The 20,679-nt window shown below is 44.8% G+C and overlaps 1 protein-coding gene across 10 annotated transcripts in view; it reads right to left on the bottom strand.

Annotated features, from left to right (window-relative positions):
- The window catches only part of SETD1A (SET domain containing 1A, histone lysine methyltransferase), a 905,198-nt gene that overhangs the window by 565,136 nt on the left and 319,383 nt on the right, over window positions 1–20,679 (bottom strand). For all 10 annotated transcript variants that reach the window (XM_069244167.1, XM_069244168.1, XM_069244163.1 and 7 more), the window contains one exon: window positions 4,412–4,644. In XM_069244167.1, the coding sequence (XP_069100268.1) occupies window positions 4,412–4,644 (233 nt within the window). The remainder of the gene's footprint in view (window positions 1–4,411; window positions 4,645–20,679) is intronic.

Here is a 20,679-nt window from a genome sequence, read left to right as displayed (position 1 = left end):
GCAGCTCTTTACATGATCAGGAGGTTGCATTACACAAGGTCAGATCAATTGTTTTGCTTGTTTTAGGTACATGAAGATTAAGTGATTTGTCTAGAATTACAGGCTATTGAAGCAACGCTGGGACTGGAGCCCGAGTTCCAAAGTCACATTCGGAAGAAGCAGCAGGCAGGATTAAGACATTATGTTATTTGATCACTGTAGTATGACGTGACTTCTAGGATGTGATCGTCTGAGCACCAAACATTTAAAAGAACAGGAGTAAGGATACCATCTGAAGGCTAATGTCAAGAATGTAATAAAAAAATAAAAAAACGTGAAAATAAAAAGCAAAAGAGTTGACATAAGTGATCCGATTCAAAGCACCGCCGTAAGCGCAAAGAGCGAGACAAAAGGAAAAAGGAGTTTGCTTGCAGCCAAAGTTATTCGGCAAAAGTGCAATTATCCATGTAACAGGGGCGATAGCCAAGGTGGTAACAAAACTACCCCCAGGGAGGGACTAACGTAAAGCAGTTCCCAACGGAAACAAAGGACTTTTGAAAGGCAAGGCCATGACTCGTGATAGAGATGTGCGTGCAGTGGTTAAAACCCCAGAAACATAACCAACACGTCGGAAAAGCAGCACATGTGCGTTGCTATGCTTGACCTAAAATGGAATGCCAATAAGGTACCCCCACCTAGGTAAGTAAAATGTGAAGAGGGGAGCTAGGAGTACTAGAAAACCACAGAGGTAAGTAACAGTACCCCACAGCTACCAGGAATCCAGGAGTAAATCACTGGATTTTTCCCAAACCACCCAAAAGGAGGAAAAGAAAAAAAAGAAGACACCCAGATAAAACTGCAAGAAAACCAGTGGTAGATTCCTGAAGAAGGAAGATCTGTGGAGAGAGGGGACCAAGTCCAAGAGTCACAGTGGAGTCAAGGAAGAATAGGAGCTACTAACCACCCAGATGAACTTGCAGGAGGTGGTCGACGGTGATGAAGAACAGGTCAGCACACTGCAGCCCTGGAGCCGGAGAAGAGTTCCTGATGGATGCAGATGACTTCCCACACTGGAAGGAAGATTGCAGACATGTGTCGGTGCAGGGATTCCACCAACAAGCCTTGGTAAAGGCAAACTTGTGGTTAGTGGAAAAGGGGTGCTGCTAGGTACCAGCAGAGCCAGGAAGGCTCAACCCAGGAGGGGGAGTCACAGGGGACCCTCAGCGTCGCAGAGAGTCCACAGAAGCAGAGGCAGCACCCGCAGGAGTCCCACAGGATGAGAACACAGGAGTTGCAGAAGAAGCCCACGCAGCACTACAAAAGAGGATGCCCCATCACGGGAGAACCACGCAGGAGGCTGTGCCTTGTAAGAATGAGTGCTGGGGACTCGAGCTACACTTTGCCTGACGGCCCCTTGTCGGAGATGCAAACATGCCTTGGCAGCTGCAAGAGACACGGGTGCACTGTCCTGCGTGGAAAGGCAATGGCTTACCTCCACTAAAGCTGGACAGCTGGCAGAGAGGACAAAGAGGACAACTCTGGACCACCACCCGTTATGCAGGATCCACGTAGCTCAAGATGAGGGGAGATCCACGCAGTCAGTCGTTGCTGTAGGTGCTTGCGGTTGCAGGGAAATGACTCCTTCACTCGAAGGGAGATTCCTTTTTCTTCTTGTGCAGGCTGAAGAGTTGAAGTCTTCTGAGGATGCACGGACGGGGAAATATTGCAAAGCTGGCAGTAGATGTGGAAACAAAGTTGTAGAAGAGTCTTCTTCGTTGTAGCAATGTTGTCGGTTTCGCGACACACCCTAAATTGCCCTGAAACAGGGACTGGTCACCTAACCAGGTAAGCATGTATCAGGAGGGGGCTCTGACGTCACCGGCCTCACTCAGATGCCCCAGAGTTCCCTGCCAACCTTGGAGACAGGATGGCAGCAGCCAGGGACCCTCTAGAGGAGCTCTAGGCACCACCCAGGAGTGGTGATGGACAAGGGAGTGGTCACTCCCCTTTCAATTGTAACGTTTTGCGCCAGGGCAGGGACTGGGGCTCTCAAGGACATACTTTCCCTGCAAAGTGTCTATGGTAGCTCCTAAGTAGTGCAGCTTCTGGACTAGTGTTGTCGTGGACTTGACAAAATTGACATGAAGCCCTAGTCAATAAAGTAGACCGCATGTCCCTTTGAAGTGAAGCTGGGCTTCTGAAAAGGTGGATGCCTTGATTAGCCAGTTGTCCAGATATGGGTAGAAAAAGATTCGGTGCCTCCGAAGATGTGCTGCCACCACAGCCATGCACTTGGAGAAAGTTCTGTGTGCTGACCTGAGCCCAAATGGTAGGACAATGTCTTGGTATTGTTGCTGACCCACAACAAATCTCAAGAACGTCCGATGCTTTTTCACAATGGGGATATGAATTTAAGCATAGTGTAGGTCGACTGAGCAAAGCCAGTCCCCTTGGTGAATCTGGGGATATATTTGGTGTATGGACAGCATCCTGATCTTTTCCTTTCTGATCCATTTATTGGCAACCCTTAGGTCTAGAATGCGTCTGAACTCTTTTTTGCCCTTTTTCGGGACAAGGAAGTACCCAGAGTAAATGCCTTTTCCACGCTGCTTGAGGGGAATAGGTTCTACCACTTTCTTTTTCAGCAAGATAGAGACTTCCGCCTGTAGGAGGTCAAGATGAGAAGTGGTTGACCTTGGCGGAATACTCAGTGGTGCGGTGGAAAATCTGAGACAATACTAATTCTGCACAGTGTTTAAGACCCAAGCATCTGTTGTAGTTCAATGCCACTCTGCCAGGTAATTGGCGATGCTTCCCCCCACCAGAGTAGTTAACAGACCGCGGGGGAAGAAAGTTTTCAGGGTTTTGAGGCTGGCTGTTGTCGAGTACCCTGATTATGCTGGTGTGCCGCCCATCCTTTTTGTTGTTTACGCTGAGGATGGTAGGATCGTTGGAAATGCTGCTGAGATCTACTAGGCAGCCACTGAGTGGGTTGAACCCTCCGAAGGATAGCATTGTTTGAAAGGACGGAAGGATCTTCATTATTCTTTAGATTTTTCAAGGCCTACCGGCTTCAATGTGTCTACTTCAGCCTTCATCCTTGCCATTTCATCGTCTGCATGAGAGCTGAACAGTGTGGATCGTTAGACGCAGCCAGACATGCCTCCTTAAGGTTACCCCGTGGCAGTATGCATGAGCTGAGAGCAAGGATGAGTCCGCCGCTGCACTGATTATTTGTTTAGAGACCATAGCACCTTCTTGGACAAGCTCCCAAAAATCCTCCTTCTCATCCCTCGTGACCTGGTCTGCAAAATGGAGTTCCACATCCACTGGAGGCTGAGGGAAGAGCTCTGGTGGAAGACTGACCTTCTTGCTCAGAGGTTCCACTGGCTTTTTGCTGGAGTCGTCTCTCTGCTCTCCCTTGAAGGTGAATCTTCTCCGTCATGCAGGGTATGCCTGGAAAATGATTTGCAGATATTACAGGAGGCAGGGAGGTGTGAAGACAGCAGGCAGATGATACAGACGTTATGAGTCTGTTCTGACCTTTTTTTCTGGCATTTCGTTGGCATTTGACAAAGAAGGAATTTTTGTCTGGGGAAAATGCCAATTTCTGTCACAAAAAGACACTAATCAAGAAAGAAAGTCAAAAGACATTGAGTGAAACAGTTGTCACATAGATTTTCACTTAATTTTTGAAGAAAAACCTAAAAAGGTAGCGCTCAATGCTCCAGGGTCCTGTCAGCAGGAGCCAGAAAAAAGAAATGAACTAACTGCCTCTTCTGGTGGAGTAGACAAAATAATCTCAGGTATACCATTACTCTCAGCTAGGACTGCCTACAAAAAGATCAGAGGTAACAGCCCATCTCTAAGCATGATGGGGTACTGAAGGATTAGATGTTCTTAAAGACGCAGTCTCCTTTTTCTTCATTTATAATGGGAGCCTACGGGCTACACTGCCCAGATGCCCTTCATCCTTATTTTGCATTACAAAAAGGTTTGTGAAGGATTTTTGTCTGCTAAACTTTCAACTCATTCATGTATTTGAATGCATGTGTCTTAGCCATTTGTCCTTTTTATAGCAAACAAGATGAAGACTTTAAGACACCATAGCCTTTCATTTAGGCTGCATATTGACTTTAAGTGACTTAGCAGGCCTTTCTGAAAGTAAGGCGAACATGGACACTTAAGAAGTTATATTATAAAAAGTGCTCTGGGGTTCCCGCGGGCAGGCAAAACTATTGAACACTTTTGACTATACATGGAAATCCCCCTATGACAGGATAACAATTAATCTACACAATAAAGACATATTTGAATTAAAAGGTTTCCATCTCTACTTGTGGCATAAATTCATGGTCAAATAAGTCTACTACTCATTGTAAACATGTGATGCTTCTGCAATAAAGATGAGCAAACATTTCCAAGTAAGCACCTGCTGGAGTAGGCTGAATCCTGTGAAAATGGGGTTCCTCCTCGAGGCGTAAAGGGTGTCCCTTGGGATGACTGCGTAGACCCAGGTGTGAACTGACCATATGGAGAAGGGGTATCCTGACGTCCAGTGGAGAAAACTGTATCCTGGGAGGATGGGGTGCCGTTTCCAGGAGTAGAAGGCCCCGAGCTGGCGGAGAAGGTAGTGTCAGTTGAGAGGCGCCTTCTGGTCTCAGTCTATAAGAAGGAGACATGCAATTAGAGAAAAGCACAACTGCAAACATCGGAAATATGACCACTCGCAACCTACAATGCATTTAATTCTAGGAAAGACATAACACAAAAACTTAACCCCCCAAAATCCAGCAATCACTTAGTTTGAAATAATTGGTCGATACACAGTACACATCATAATTGTAGCTCAGACATTCCACTAAGATAGGTAAACCAAAATACAACCATTATATAAGGGTCTGTGAAATTACATAATATTCAATAATTCACCAAATCATTCCAAATGGATACAGGCTGACACCAACTGCCCATTATTATGAAGCAGTCAAGCAGAAGGCAACATTGCTATTAAGTATATATTAAAATTAAAATAAATGATAACAAAGAACTATTTTTGTATTTTCAAGCATTAAAAAAGTACCATCTAAAAATGTGGAGGTTAAATAGCTTATTTGACTTTTCAAATACAGGACTATCCACTTTTACCTGGATACATCTTAAAAGCTGCATTATCGAATGAAAACAATAAAAACGCTTGCAATATCTCTACTATAATGTTGCTAAAAGGAATGCTCACAGTCGCTAGAGGGAATGCTCCCAATCTGAGCGGAAAAACAAACAGAACACACGGGTGAAAAAAACCTTGGCTAAATATGGCAGGTCTCCTAGGAAAGTTTTAAATTCAACGTGGGTAAATTCTTTGAAAGAAGTGGTCCAATATTTATCATTTATCCAAAGATAGAGGCTTTATTTGATCAGTGCTTTGACTGAGCTAATATATTGTTCTGGGTAAACCCATAATTAGTTTAAATTAATCTTAATTAGAAAGTGTGAATGTGAGATTTACAGAACAAGAGGATGTCCAACTTCTTGGGAGTGTGAAAGATTAGTTACAATTTTTCTAATTTGGTTTAGTGAAGACTGGTCCCGAGGTAAATCCATAACACTGAGTTTTTATTTCTTGGTTAAAGTTCTTATTCACATGTCGTATTGCCCAGCAAAAGTTGGGGGTTACCTCATACACTTGTAGCAGTTTGTTTTTAAAAACATATAAATTATAGTGCCACACCATTCACGGCTGTTGAGCAGAACTCTGGCAGATAAAAGTATAAAATGGAAAAGCAAGGACACTCTTAGAATAAACTATAAACAAACTAAAGCAATGCTCCCAGGAGAACAATTTTGTCTGTAATCTGACCAGTTTTCCTTTTTACTGAAAGAAAAATGTGATACAAATTATCAACAATAGACTAAAACAAATCGCACAAGACAAAAGTTGATTAAGAGTGTTCAATATACACTGTTCTAAAACTTTTTTTGTTACCTTTATAAGTATACAATTGGTTTTACAAAATTCACTGAAATGAGATTTACTGACCATTTTTAGCTTGTCATAAAAGACCACTGAGTAAAGGTGTGTCTGAAGGCATACAAAGGAGCATCAGAAGCTAGAGCTTTCACATTAAAGGTAGTTTAAAGATGGAAAAAAATGTTAAGAAACTGAGGTTCAAATTAAAATATTCACTAACCCTCCCCTAAGCTACTTACATACATAATTAAATATTTATATAATCCCTTCCCTGCCAGGCCTTTTCCCCCTCAGGTGCCAGGCCTTTTCTTGCTTATTTGTTGCAGTTCACACTTTGGCCCTCAAAACATTTTGTCCACATAAGTAACGCCAAATTTGCGTCCCTTGTTCCCCACACCCTAGGGATTCTAGAGGTACCCAGAGTTTGTGGGTTCCCCTGGGGAAGACCGAGAAATTTGCAATAATACACTGAACATTTTGTTGTTTTTTTCTTCACAAAAATGGGAGAAAAGGGCTGTAGAAGAAAGCTTGTGTTTTTCCATGAAAATGGCATCAAAGGGTTTGCGGTGCTAAAATCACCACCTTCCCATCTTTCAGGAAGAGGCAGACTTGAATCAGAAAACCAAATTTTTTAACACAATTTTGTAATTGTACTGGGACATACCCCATTTTTACTATTTTTTGCTTTCAGTCTCCTTCCAGTTAGCGACAGAAATGGGTGTAAAAACCAATGCTGGATTCCAGACAGCTAAACATTTCTGAAAGTAGACAACATTCTGAATTAAGCAAGGGGCCATTTGTGTAGATCCTTCAAGGTTTTCCGACAGAAAGTAACAGCTAAAATAAAAGAAATATTGAAATTTAGGTTAAAAAAAAAGAGCCTCTTCCCGTCCATGTTTTCTTCTATAACGTTTTCCAGGTATAGCAGCTTTTTAAAATCAATATACCGTTACGTCTGCTGGACTCTTCTGGTTATGGGGATATATAGGGCTTGTATGTTCATCAAGAACCCTAGGTACCCAGAGCCAATAAATGAGCTGCACCTTGCAATGTGTTTTCATTGTATTCCGGGTATAAAACAATTCATTTGGTGAAAGATAAAAATAGGTATTGTGGAAACCTTTGCATTTCCAAAATGGCCACAAGATAGGGTGTTGAAAGGCAGTGGTTATTTGCACATCCCTGAATTCCGGGGTCCCCATACTAGCTTGTGAATTACAGAGCATTTCTCAAATAGGCTTTTTTTTTTATTTTTATTTTTACACACTTTCATTTGGAAGGAAACAATGTAGAGAAAGACAAGGGGCAATAATGAAAATGTCACTTACCCAGTGTACATCTGTTCGTGGCATCAGTCGCTGGAGATTCACATGTTCTGCATAGCTCGCCATCTGGTGTTGGGTCGGAGTGTAACAAGTTGTTTTTCTTCGAAGAAGTCTTTCGAGTCACGGGACCGAGTGACTCCTCCTTCTGTCTCCCATCTTCGATTGTTTTCCCCGCAGAGGGTGAGGTAGGAGTTGTGTTGTAGTAATAGTGCCCATGCAATGGAGTGACTAAGTATGTACCTATTTAAGGTTAAAATAATATATATACAAATGTACAAAGTTGAAGCTAACTTCCGAACTGCTACAGGCTCCCGGGGAGGCGGGTGGGCACATGTGAATCTCCAGCGACTGATGCCACGAACAGATGTACACTGGGTAAGTGACATTTTCAGTTCGATGGCATCTGTCGCTGTAGATACACATGTTCTGCATAGACTAGTAAGCAGTTATCGCCCCAAAAGCGGTGGCTCAGCCTGTAGGAATGGAAGTGGTTTGAAATAATGTTCTTAACACGGCTTGACCTACTGTGGCTTGCTGTGCGGATAGCACGTCTACACAGTAGTGCTTGGTGAACGTGTGTGGCGTAGACTATGTGGCTGCCTTACATATTTCTTGCATTGGGATGTTTCCTAGAAAGGCCATGGTAGCACCTTTTTTTCTGGTTGAGTGTGCCCTTGGTGTAATGGGCAGTTGTCGTTTTGCTTTAAGGTAGCAGATTTGGATGCATTTAACTATCCATCTGGCTATACCTTGTTTTGATATTGGGTTTCCTGCATGAGGTTTTTGGAATGCAATAAATAGTTGTTTAGTCTTTCTGATGTTTTTCGTTATGTCAATGTAGTACATTAGTGCTCTTTTGACATCTAATGTATGTAGTGCCCTCTCAGCTACGGAATCTGGCTGTGGGAAGAACACTGGTAGTTCCACTGTTTGATTTAGGTGGAACAGTGAAATAACCTTTGGTAAAAATTTAGGATTAGTCCTTAGGACGACTTTATTTTTGTGTAGTTGTATAAAAGGTTCTTGTATTGTAAACGCCTGAATTTCGCTTACTCTTCTTAGAGATGTAATGGCGATGAGAAATGCAACCTTCCACGTTAGGAACTGTATTTCGCAAGAGTGCATGGGTTCAAAAGGTGGACCCATGAGTCTTGTTAAGACAACATTTAAGTTCCATGAAGGAACAGGTGGTGTTCTTGGTGGTATAATTCTTTTAAGGCCTTCCATGAATGCTTTAATGACTGGTATCCTATATAGGGAAGTTGAATAGGTAGTCTGCAGGTATGCAGATATTGCTGCAAGGTGTATTTTAATGGAAGAGAAGGCTAGGTTAGATTTTTGTAAGTGAAGCAAGTAACCCACTACATCCTTTGGAGTTGCGTGTAAAGGTTGGATCTGATTATGATGGCAGTAGCAAACAAACCTCTTCCATTTACTTGCATAGCAGTTCCTAGTGGACGGCCTTCTGGCTTGCTTTATGACTTCCATACATTCTTGGGTAAGTTGTAAGTGTCCGAATTCTAGGATTTCAGGAGCCAGATTGCTAGATTCAGCGATGCTGGATCTGGATGTCTGATCTGTTGGTTGTGTTGTGTCAACAGATCCGGCCTGTTGGGCAATTTGATGTGGGGTACTACTGATAGGTCTAGCAGTGTTGTGTACCAGGGTTGCCTTGCCCAAGTTGGTGCTATTAATATGAGTTTGAGTTTGTTTTGACTCAATTTGTTTACCAGATAAGGAAGGAGAGGGAGAGGAGGAAAAGCGGAGGCAAATATCCCTGACCAGTTCATCCATAGGGCATTGCCTTGGGACTGCCTGTGTGGGTATCTGGATGCGAAGTTTTGGCATTTTGCGTTCTCTTTTGTTGCAAACAAGTCTATTTGAGGTGTTCCCCAGAGTCTGAAGTAAGTGTTTAGAATTTGGCGGTGAATTTCCCATTCGTGGACCTGTTGGTGATCTCGAGAGAGATTGTCTGCAAGTTGATTCTGGATCCCTGGAATAAACTGTGCTATTAGGCGAATGTGGTTGTGAATTGCCCATCGCCATATCTTTTGTGCCAGCAGGCTCAACTGCGTTGAGTGTGTCCCCCCTTGTTTGTTTAGATAATACATTGTTGTCATCATGTTGTCTGTTTTGACAAGAATGTATTTGTGAGTTATAATTGGTTGGAAAGCCCTTAATGCTTGAAAAACTGCTAGCATTTCTAGGTGATTTATATGCAGTTTTGTTTGATGTACGTTCCATTGTCCTTGTATGCTGTGTTGATCGAGGTGTGCTCCCCACCCTGTCATGGAAGCATCTGTTGTTATTACGTATTGTGGCACTGGGTCTTAGAAAGGCCGCCCTTTGTTTAAATTTATACTGTTCCACCATAGAAGCGAGAGGTAAGTTTGGCGGTCTAACAACACCAGATCTAGAAGGTGACCCTGTGCTTGCGACCATTGTGATGCTAGGCACTGTTGTAAGGGCCTCATGTGCAGTTTTGCGTTCGGGACAATGGCTATGCATGAAGACATCATGCCTAGGAGTTGTAATATCATCTTTGCTTGTATTGTTTGTGTTGGATACATGCGCTGTATGATCTTGTTGAAATTTTGAATTCTTTGTGGACTTGGAGTGGCTACTCCTTTTGTTGTGTCTATTATGGCTCCCAGGTATTGTTGTACTTTGCACAGCAAAATGTTGGATTTTGCAAAGTTGACGGTGAAACCTAGTTTGTAGAGGGTTTGTATGATTTGATTTGTGTGGTGTAAGCACTTTGTTAGTGAACTGGTTTTGATTAGCCAGTCATCTAGATACGGGAATACATGTATTTGCTGCCACTACTGCTAGACATTTTGTAAAGACTCTTGGTGCGGTTGTTAAACCAAAAGGCAATACTTTGAATTGGTAATGTATTCCTTTGAATACGAACCGTAGGTATTTTCTGTGCGATTGATGTATTGGTATATGGAAATACGCGTCTTTGAGGTCTAAGGTTGTCATGTAGTCCTGTAGTTTTAGCAATGGTAACACTTCTTGTAGCGTGACCATGTGAAAGTGGTCTGATTTGATGTAGGTGTTTAGTATTCTGAGGTCTAGGATTGGTCTCAGTGTTTTGTCCTTTTTTGGTATTAAGAAGTACAGTGAATAGACTCCTGTGTTTGTTTGTGTGTTTGGTACTAATTCGATTGCATTCTTTTGCAATAGTGCTTGAACTTCTATTTCCAGAAGTTCGGAATGTTGTTTTGATAAATTCTGTGCTTTTGGTGGTATGTTTGGAGGGAATTGTAGGAATTCTATGCAATAACCATGTTGGATAATTGCTAAGACCCAAGTGTCTGTAGTTATTTCCTCCCATGCTTTGTAATAATGACCTATTCTTCCCCCCACTGGTGTTGTGTGGAGGGGGTGAGTGACATCCGAGTCACTGCTTGGTTGTAGGGGTTTTGGGGCTTTGAAATTTTCCTCTATTCCTAGGGAATTGCCCTCCTCTGTATTGGCCCCGAAAGCCTCCCCTGTACTGTCCCTGGTAGCTGGACGGTGTTGCCTGCGAGGTGCTGGCTTGTGTGGCCTGACCCCGAAACCCCCCTCTAAAGGGTGTCTTGCGGAAGGTGCTGTAGGTTCCTCTGCTCTGCGGGGAGTAGAGTGCGCCCATGGCTTTAGCAGTGTCAGTGTCTTTTTTTAGTTTTTCGATTGCTGTGTCCACTTCTGGTCCGAACAGTTGTTTTTCGTTGAATGGCATATTGAGCACTGCCTGCTGTATCTCTGGTTTGAACCCAGACGTTCTTAGCCATGCGTGCCTTCTAATGGTCACAGATGTATTAATTGTTCTTGCAGCTGTGTCGGCTGCGTCCATAGAGGATCGTATCTGGTTATTTGATATGTTCTGTCCTTCCTCAACCACCTGCTTTGCCCTCTTTTGTAGTTCCTTGGGAAGATGCTCGATGAGGTGTTGCATCTCATCCCAATGGGCTCTGTCATAGCGCGCAAGTAGTGCTTGAGAGTTAGCGATGCACCACTGGTTTGCAGCTTGTACTGCAACTCTTTTCCCAGCTGCATCGAACTTGCGGCTCTCTTTATCTGGGGGTGGTGCATCCCCAGATGTGTGGGAGTTGGCTCTTTTCCGAGCTGCTCCTACTACGACGGAATCTGGTGGCAGCTGTGTGGTGATGAAAACAGGGTCTGTAGGAGGTGCCTTATATTTCTTTTCCACCCTTGGCGTTATTGCCCTACTTTTGACCGGCTCCTTGAAGATTTCCTTTGCGTGCCGAAACATACCTGGCAGCATAGGCAGGCTTTGGTAGGAGCTGTGGGTGGAGGAGAGGGTGTTGAATAAAAAGTCATCCTCGACTTGTTCTGAGTGGAGGTTTACGTTGTGGAATTGTGCTGCTCTAGCCACCACTTGAGAATATGCTGTGCTGTCTTCTGGTGGTGAGGGCTTTGTTGGATATGCCTCCGGACTGTTGTCCTAAACTGGGGCTTCATATAAGTCCCAAGCGTCTTGATCTTGGTCACCTTGGCTCATGGTGGTGTGAGCCGGGGAATGTGATGGAGTTTGTGCTGGTGAGACGTTAATTACAGGTGGAGGAGAGGGTGGCGGAGTCACCTTTTTCACCATTTTTGTTTGTGGCGCCTGGTCTGTTTGAAACTCCAGTCTCCTTTTTCTCCTAATAGGGGGAAGGGTGCTTATTTTTCCTGTTCCCTGCTGTATGAAAATACGTTTTTGCGTATGGTCCACTTCGGTGGATTGCAGCTCTTCCTCAAACCTATGCTTTCGCATCTGAGAGGACAGTGATTGCTCCTCTGTATAAGAGCCTGGACCTGGGTCGGTTACGGGTTGTTTCGGCACCGAAACCCTGTCTGTATCTTTTTTCGGCTCCGAGGTGGCTTTTTTCTTTTTTGGAGTCGAAACCTTTCGGCGTCGATCTTCGTCGGTGCCCCTGTCTCGGCGTCGAGCCGTTTCTACACCGCTATCTCGGTGTCGTTGCTTTTCTCCAGCACTTTCTCGATCCCGAGAAGGCTGCGTGCCGGTGTCTCGACCGGAGTCGGACGATCTCGGCACTGTTTGGGCCTTTTTCGGTGCCGATGGTCGGCCACCGAATTTATGGGTGGAGCCATGGCCTGGTGGCAGTGGCGTCCCCTGGGCCGTGTCACTTTTCTTATGTGTTGTTTTCGACGTCTTACTCACGGTTCTTTGATCGTCGAATTCCTCGGAGTCCGATTCGTGGATCGAAAAGGTTTCTTCTTCCTCTTGTTCCTCGAACTCTCGGTGCGCTGTCGGCATGGACGCCATCTGAAGTCTCCTGGCTCGACGGTCACGGAGTGTCTTTCGGGACCGGAACGCGCGACAGGCCTCGCAAGTCTCCTCACTGTGCTCAGGTGACAGGCACAGGTTACAGACCAAATGTTGGTCTGTATACAGGTATTTGTTGTGGCATTTGGGACAAAAACGGAACGGGGTCCGTTCCATCGGCGTTGTTCTACACGCGGTCGGGCCGACCAGGCCCCGACGGGGGATCGAAAACTACCCCGAAGGGCACCGGAGCGCGTCGATCTTCGATGCAGTGTTGAATCTAACTACGCCTATCCCGAACGCAACAATACCGACGAAAATCTTCCGATATTTACTAACTTTCAGTTCCGAAACTCGGAGCGACAGGAACACGTCCGAACCCGATGGCGGAAAGAAAACAATCGAAGATGGAGTCGACGCCCATGCGCAATGGAGACAGAAGGAGGAGTCACTCGGTCCCGTGACTCGAAAGACTTCTTCGAAGAAAAACAACTTGTAACACTCCGACCCAACACCAGATGGCGAGCTATGCAGAACATGTGTATCTACAGCGACAGATGCCATCGAACCACTTGTTCTTCTGTACTGTGTCGTCCCCCAAGTCTCCCAATAAAAATGGTACCTCATTTGTATGGGTAGGCCTAATGCCCACAACAGGAAACGCAACATTGATACATCACATTTTTACATTGAAATCTGACGTGTTTTTTGGGAAAGTGCCTAGCTCTGGATTTTGGTCTCTAGCACAGCTGGCACCTAGGAAAACCTACCAAACCTGTGCATTTTTTCAAACTAGACACGTAGGGGAAACCAGGATGGGGTAACTTGTGGCACTCTCATCAGGTTCGGTTACCCAGAATCCTTAGCAAACCTCAAAATCTGGCAAAAAAAAAAAACACTTTCTCCACATTTCGGTGCTGCAAAGTTCTCGAATCTGAGGGGAGCCACAAACTTCCTTCCACCCAGCATTCCTCCAGGCCCCAAAGGGGGGGGGGGGGGGCACCTGAGTTTTTGGTCCTGGACTCAGCAGCCATATAGGGAAACCTACCAAACCCAGACATTTCTGAAAAGGAGACACTCAAGGGAGTTCAGGGAGGTGTGACGTGCGTTGATCCCCCAGTGTTTTCTTACCCAGAATCCTCAGAGAACCTCAAATTTAGTTTTTTTTTTTAATCAAATTTTTCCCACATTACTGTGTGGGCTCACTGCACATGCACAGATTTCCTACCACCCAACGCTCCCCTATGTCTCCCGATTAAAAAATTATACCTCACTTGTATTGGTGGGCAAAGTGTCTGTGACAGGGAAGAGCCAACAACATGTTGAAATTGAGGGGGAACCAAAGTGGGTCCAAAAGGTCAGTTTGAAAAGAAAAGAAACCACTTAGGCTGACCAATAGGGCAGAATTTTTATTGGTATACATGCGACAATCCTGGGTGGTAGAAATTTTGTGGATTCCTGCAGATTCTGGAAGGTTCCATCACAAAAATGTGGGGAAAATGTGTGATTTCAAGCAAAGTTGGAGGTTTGCAGGGCATTGTGGGTAGGAAAATGGTGTGGGGTGCATGTGAAGCACACCACCCTGGACTCCCCCCCCCACCCCCATGGTTAGTTTTCAAATGTGTCTAGGCCTCGTAGATTTTTCTAGATGGCAGAGTCCCAAAGTCCAAAAAGTGCAGCCCTCCCCATTCCAAGTGGGCCGATTTTGAGAGTTAGACAAGCTCTCATGGCCCAAACGTAAAAAACCAAAACTCAAAATAATCAAATGTCCTCTTGCTTGCCGTGGGATAAGATGTTTTAGTGTGCAGGGCGGGAGCTGAAAGACTGTTACCCCCTTCAGTTGGGGCAGGGGCATAACCATGCTCATACTGGTTGGTAGCCACCACCACACAATTTTTTTTTTTTTTTTTTTTATTCACTGGCATCTAGTAGGCTTTATGCCCCTCCTAGGGTGTGGATTGGGGGCAATTGCCCCATCTGCCCACTGGTGGGTAGAACAACTTTGTCCCCATGTATTTGGGGTGGGGTATGGTCATACCCCGACCCTTTTTTTGAAACAAATTCTTCCCTGGTGTCTAGTGGGCTTTCTGCCCCCCTTGGGGGCAGATGGGTATTACAAAAAGGGCAAAAAGGCCTAATAATAAATTGCCCGCCACAAAAACAAGCATCCCTGGTGTCTAGTAGGTATTTCTGCAGCCCGATTGCTTCACAATCGGGCTGCAGAAATGCTCAGACACATGAAAGGAAAGGTCTTTCCTTTCATGCCTCTGCCTGCCCCAACACCCTGATCGGAAGAGAAATGCTTTGCATTTCTCTTCCGATCGCGCTGGAAGCTGGAGGGGGGTTGGGAGTGTCAGGGTAGAAGGTGAAGCGATTCCACTTCCATCCCTGCCCATGGGAGGGGGTGGGAGGCCCACGTGGGGAGCGTGACCTGGTTACCATGGTTAGAGCTGGTGCAGTTCGCAGAATCTTCATGAAAAATTTCAAATAAAAATGGTTATATACCTCCGCTCTCTTCTGGAAAGATTCAGGGTGATCCGTCAAGCGGGAGCCATGAAAAAAAGGGGGATCCCAAAATGCAATTTTCCCACATAAATTACACAGGAAATTTTTAACAGCACAACAGCCCAAAGAGCTGGACAGATTTAAACCACATTTGGCGGAAAGCTAGATCTTTACCCAAAAAGTGAGATTTTTGTGATTTGGTGTAAAGTAGTTCAGTTGTCATTGAGAAAGTAAGGTTCAAAATGTATGTATATCTGGACAGTGGGTTCACAGGAGTCCAGCGAGCAAACAACCTTGATTAAAAGCTACCCTTCCTGTCAGCTGTCTCGCAGTAATGAGAAGCTCCTCCAACTGCAACTAGAGCTGGCGCTCAGAGGCTGGCCACAACATGAGGAGAAATGTTGCAGCTGCATTATAAGGACAGAGACTCTGTCCCTGACCTCCTGGACCATTTCCCCCCCCCCCCCCCCCCCAACCCAGTCAGGGCACCCCTATGCTCCCCATTATACCTCTTTGTCCTGTATTTTCAGGATAAGGATACTGACATAGGGCTGCAGGCCAGGTCCTGTGGCCAAAGCCACACCATTTGGATGCACCTGGGAGGAGGGGATGGCTGCCCACAAGTGCTTGGGCGCAGGGCTTGGCCGCCATAGTTATGTATGGTAAAACATTACTTTACATAAAAAAAAAAATACTGGAAATTTACAGAAAAAAAAAAAAGGTTGAAGCGAGGTTCTAGTTAGGTCAAAATGTTGGTTTCATTGTAACATTTTAAACATAAAAAGGCCACTGAAATTAACCAGTTATAGTTATTTCTAGTAGCTATAACTTGTACTCATCATGCACTGATTATAGTTTCACATATTACATCACTGATGACACGATCTATGACATCACTGATAACACTGTGCATGATGGGGGTGCACATTACAGCTATTTGAATCAACTATGGCTGGTAAATTTCAGTTTTTTTCTTAGTTTATAATGTTACATTTAAACTGACCCTTTAACCTACGTATATCATCATTTAAATTTGTTTTTTCCACTGTGTGCCCCCACCCCCAAGAAAAATTGTGTTGATCCGTAACCACACAGAAAGGCTAGCACACTTGTTTCAAAAGTTTATTCAATGGCAATGCGTTTCAACCTTGCGGTGTTCGTCACGGCCCACAAATAAGTTGTATTCTTTCGAAGAGTCTTCCAAGCCGTGAGGTGTAATGACTCCACCCTTTGGTAGATAGTTGTTGCAATGAATCAACTGTTTTTCCACAGAACCGGCGAGAGTAGTACATGAAGTGCCAACATAAGAGTTTATGATGCACATTTGTGAGTAGGAGAGGTGGGGTAGGTGCATGTGAATCTAGAGCACTATGTGATACGAGCAGATGCTTACAGGGTAGCATCCACATTTCATAACTTGTGTTGCTGTAGATACACATGCTTAGAATAGATAAAAATCAGTCGTCGTCCCCCCCACACCAATTGGCAATGGCTAGCATGAGAATGATAGATATGTCTGAAACACTTAAAGTTTTAGGGACTATTTTGCCAACCACAGCTTGCTGCCTGGCTAGGACACTCATACATTAATTACGTGTGAGAATATGCTTGCATCTGTCCATGTAGTTGCTTTGGGTTTTACGGTGAGGGTTCTCTTAGCCTTGTGGTACCAGATTTGAAAACACAACTGTCCATCTGGGGAAAACCACCTTAGATGTGAGTTTTCCTTTATGTGGTTTTGCAAAGGCAATAAGCAGTTGATCCTTTTTACAAAAAGGTTTTGGTCTGTCAATGTAATACATGAATGCATGTTTTGCACCCCGAGGAGTTTAGTACTCTCTCTGCCATGGAGTGTAGGTTTGGGAAGCACATCAGAAGCTATATCGGCTCGAAGGACTCTTATGGACCGGTAGAGGTTAATGGGCAGACCACCTTGGCAAGAAACTTAGGCTTTGTCTTTAAGACTACCCTATTTTTGTGGACTTGCATGAAAAGTTCTTCCTCCTGCATGAGGCCTTGTATCTTACTTACTCAACGAAAGGAGGTTATTGCTTCAAGAAAAGAAACCTTTCAAGAGAGGTACAGAAGTTGGCATGAGTTCATGGGCTCAAAAAATGGATCCATGAGCCTGGTGGGCACAATGTCAAGGTTACATAAAGGAGCTGGCACAATGGCTCTTTTAAGGTCCTCCAGGAAAGCTTTAATCACTAAAATGTGAAACTGTTTTGGATGCACGCACAGACTGCTATCAAATGAATATGTATGGAAGCGTAAACTAGTCCTGATTTTTGTAAGTGAAGCAAATATACAATTATGTCTCAGGCAACATGTCTGAGCGGTCTATGTTGTTTGCAACACATCAGTGTACGTAGCATGCACTGGCTGTGGATTTATGGGTTTCACTTAAAATGTCCATGTGTTCATGTGGGAGCCCTCAGTAAACAAATTCTAAGATCTCGGGTGCCATATCACAAGATTGAGCTGTCTGGGGCCCAAGTGTCTGATCTGGCCCTGGTCTCATGTGAGAGGTCTGGCATATTGGGGAGCTTCTTGTGGGGGCTGATAGACACTACCAGCTGTGTGGAATACCAAGGCCGTCCCGCACAGGTTGGAGCTACCAGAGCAAGAATTTGTGATGTGTGCTGCATTTCCCACAACACTAGTGAAAGGAGAGGTAGAAAAGCATTGACATATATACCCAACCTATTCATCCATATTGCATTGCCAAGGGATCAGGGGTTTGGGAACCTTGAGGCGAAGTTTGGGCACCTCACGTTTTTTGGAGAGGAAAACAGATCCACAATGGAGGCTCCCAAGCAGGCAGAGTTGTGGACTTGTTGATGGTTCCTGCTTTGAAGATCTGTCCACTGCCAGAAGGTATTCTGTAACGAAGTGAATGTGTAAAAGGTACATTACTGTTTTGAAGGCGAGATAACATTGTTGCTGAGAAAGAGGTACAAGCTGATCAAAAGCTGACACCCTTAGTGGCAGGCTGGCCTTTGAGTGCATTGAGAATCGCTCCTATAAAAGGCTGCATCTGAAGCTGTTGTAAATGAGACTTTACTGCATTTATTGTGAATCCCAGATTGTGGAGGAGCAAAATATTTTTGTGGGTGTGCTTTTGGCTCTTGATCAGCAAATCATTGAGAAAGATGACCACCACCAGGCATTTGGTGAACACCCTTTGGGGTGGTGGCGACATCGATAGGTAGTACCTTGAATTGATAATGCTGGCCACTTTCCACAAACCTCAGGTACTGCCAATGGATTGCATGGATTCAAATGTGGAAGTGAGCATCTTTGACATCAACAGACGCCCTGTAATTGCTGGAGGACAGGTATGCCATTCTGAAATATTACCTTATGAAAATGTTGAGGATGTACCTGCTTGAGTGGCCAGAGATCCAGAAGGAGGTCTGAGTGTGCAGTTTTTCTTGGGGATGATCAAGTATAGGGAGTAGACTCCTTTATCCCCCAGAGAATGAGGCCCCGGTTTGATGGTGTCATTCTGAAGGAGCACTTAAACCGATTCTCAGAACAGGTGAACATGAGCTCCACTGAGTATGTGCTTGCCTAGTGGGATGTTTGGTGCTGTTGAGCAGAGTTCACGTCACTGTTGGTGGCAAAGACATAATTACTGGCGCCTCCTTTGTCCCCTACGCCCGTGATTATTATCAAACATTTCTCAGGAAGTTATTTTTACTGCCTGTCCTGTAGTTCTGCCTCCTAAAGGCACATCTGTATAGGGAAAGCCATCCATAGCCTTTGCTGTGTCCTTTTTCAACTTATCCAGCATTTGATCCACTTGCAGCCCAAAGAAGCACCATTCATTCATCCTAATGGCGACCTCATGCTGCAGTGTCCACAGCACCTAAGGCACTGAATGACTGCATTGGAGAGGTTTTTTTCCCCTCGTTTACTAGTTCCTCTCTCTTCTGCTTGTATTAATTTAGCAGATGTTTAAGGAGCTCATGTACAACATACTAGTGCACCCTGTCATAATGAGAGCAATCCCCAAAAATTGGCAATTCCACAATGAGCCACCATTTGTACAGCGAGCCTCTTTCTTGCTGAATTAATTTTCTTACTCTCTGTCTGCAGCAGTAAGTCCCAAGTAGCTTTAACATTTGCAAGCTTATGTGTAGTATGCTCTACTAAAGAGTCTGGCGATAGCTGACCCCTGATGGAAATAGGATTACTAATGGCTATGTATTTTTTTTTTATCCACCCAGGGGGTGGTAATTCTAGCTCTCACTGGGTCCTTAAACATGTCAGCTGATATTTTGGCATTCTTTTGAGAATCAGCAAGAATTGCAACACGAGTTGTGTTTTTGATAATGTCTCTACCAGGAAGCCACTGTCTTCTCCAGAACATGCATGCTAACTTTTTGATAGCTAAACACTGTTTTAATGCCTTCATGTAGCAGATGGTGTCATCCGGCAGGGATGGCTTAGTTGGGCAGACATCTGGGTGTGGACTTCCTCCACTTGTGAAGAGTGTGGTGACCCCTCTTGGTATTAAGGATGAGGAGACATGTGAGGAAGTGCAGTAGGTGGTGGGGGCGACAGACTATTAAAAAGAAGCAGGTTTAGCAAATCAAGGTGAAGCGCTAGTGCCAGTCTTTGAATTTCCTCTGCTTTGGTGTTCCGGTTCTAAAGCAATCTGTCCCTCAAAATTGAGCCTCCTTTTATGAGAGGGAATCTCTACTGGGTTCACTGCAGCCTTGGTGCCGATCCTCTCAGTCTGGTTGGGGAGAGAGCAGTTTTTGACTGGTGTTGATCTCCTCCTATAGATGCTGCAGAAGCAGCTCTGATTCCTCAGTTGTCAAATAAGCAGCTATTTGGGCACTGAAAGCATAATCTGGACCTTCGTCTCTTTTAGCACTGACTGTGGTGTTAGTGGCTGTTTGGGTTTTGAGGCCAGGGCTGGGTGTTCTTTTGGCTTTCACAGCCTGTGAGACCCTAGGGGCTCGTATCTCGAGGCAGTTCGGTGCTTGATGCATCGACTGGTCTTGGCTTCAAAATTTGTGCTCTGCCCTGACCACGGCCCAAGCAGTGGTGGTCTGGCAAAAAGTCTTCTATAGACTGTGTGCTGCTTGCTCTCTGTTCGGACCTTTGAGCTTGGTCCATGTAACCCGCAGAGGACATGCTACTAACAGTTTCTGTTTTCGGTGCTGTTTAAGCAGCCTCACAATCTTGCTTCTGTTCCTCTTCAGATTCCACGGAGAATACCACTTTAACACATGGCGAAAGTTCAGAAGCTTCTTAAAGGGTGAGTTTCTGGCTGATATTGCTCCTAAACTTCAATGTCCTATTCGCCAAAGATGTTGGGGGTTACAATATCTTACGAGTGCATCTCCCAATGGGCTTACCTGCATGCCTGTCAATAACAAAGACTTTTCCTGGAATGGAACCAGACGCAGGCCTTGCACATGGTTTTCCTGTGCTCAGGACAGAGGCACAGGCTGCAGACCTAGTGGTGGGTCAGTCCAGGGACATTTTCATGGCACTTTGTTCGGGTTTAGAATGGAGATCTATCCATCACTCCTGTCACATTTTCGTCACTGAAAGCTGAGTAGTCTGGTGTAAAAGTCCTGACTAGGGCCTAAGGCCCAAGTACTGCT

The sequence above is a fragment of the Pleurodeles waltl genome, chromosome 7 (genome assembly GCF_031143425.1).
Source record: "Pleurodeles waltl isolate 20211129_DDA chromosome 7, aPleWal1.hap1.20221129, whole genome shotgun sequence".
In the NCBI taxonomy this organism is placed as follows: Eukaryota; Metazoa; Chordata; class Amphibia; order Caudata; family Salamandridae; genus Pleurodeles; species Pleurodeles waltl.
Note: the sequence above shows the minus strand (reverse complement) of the source record. Positions and strands in the feature narration are given on the sequence as shown.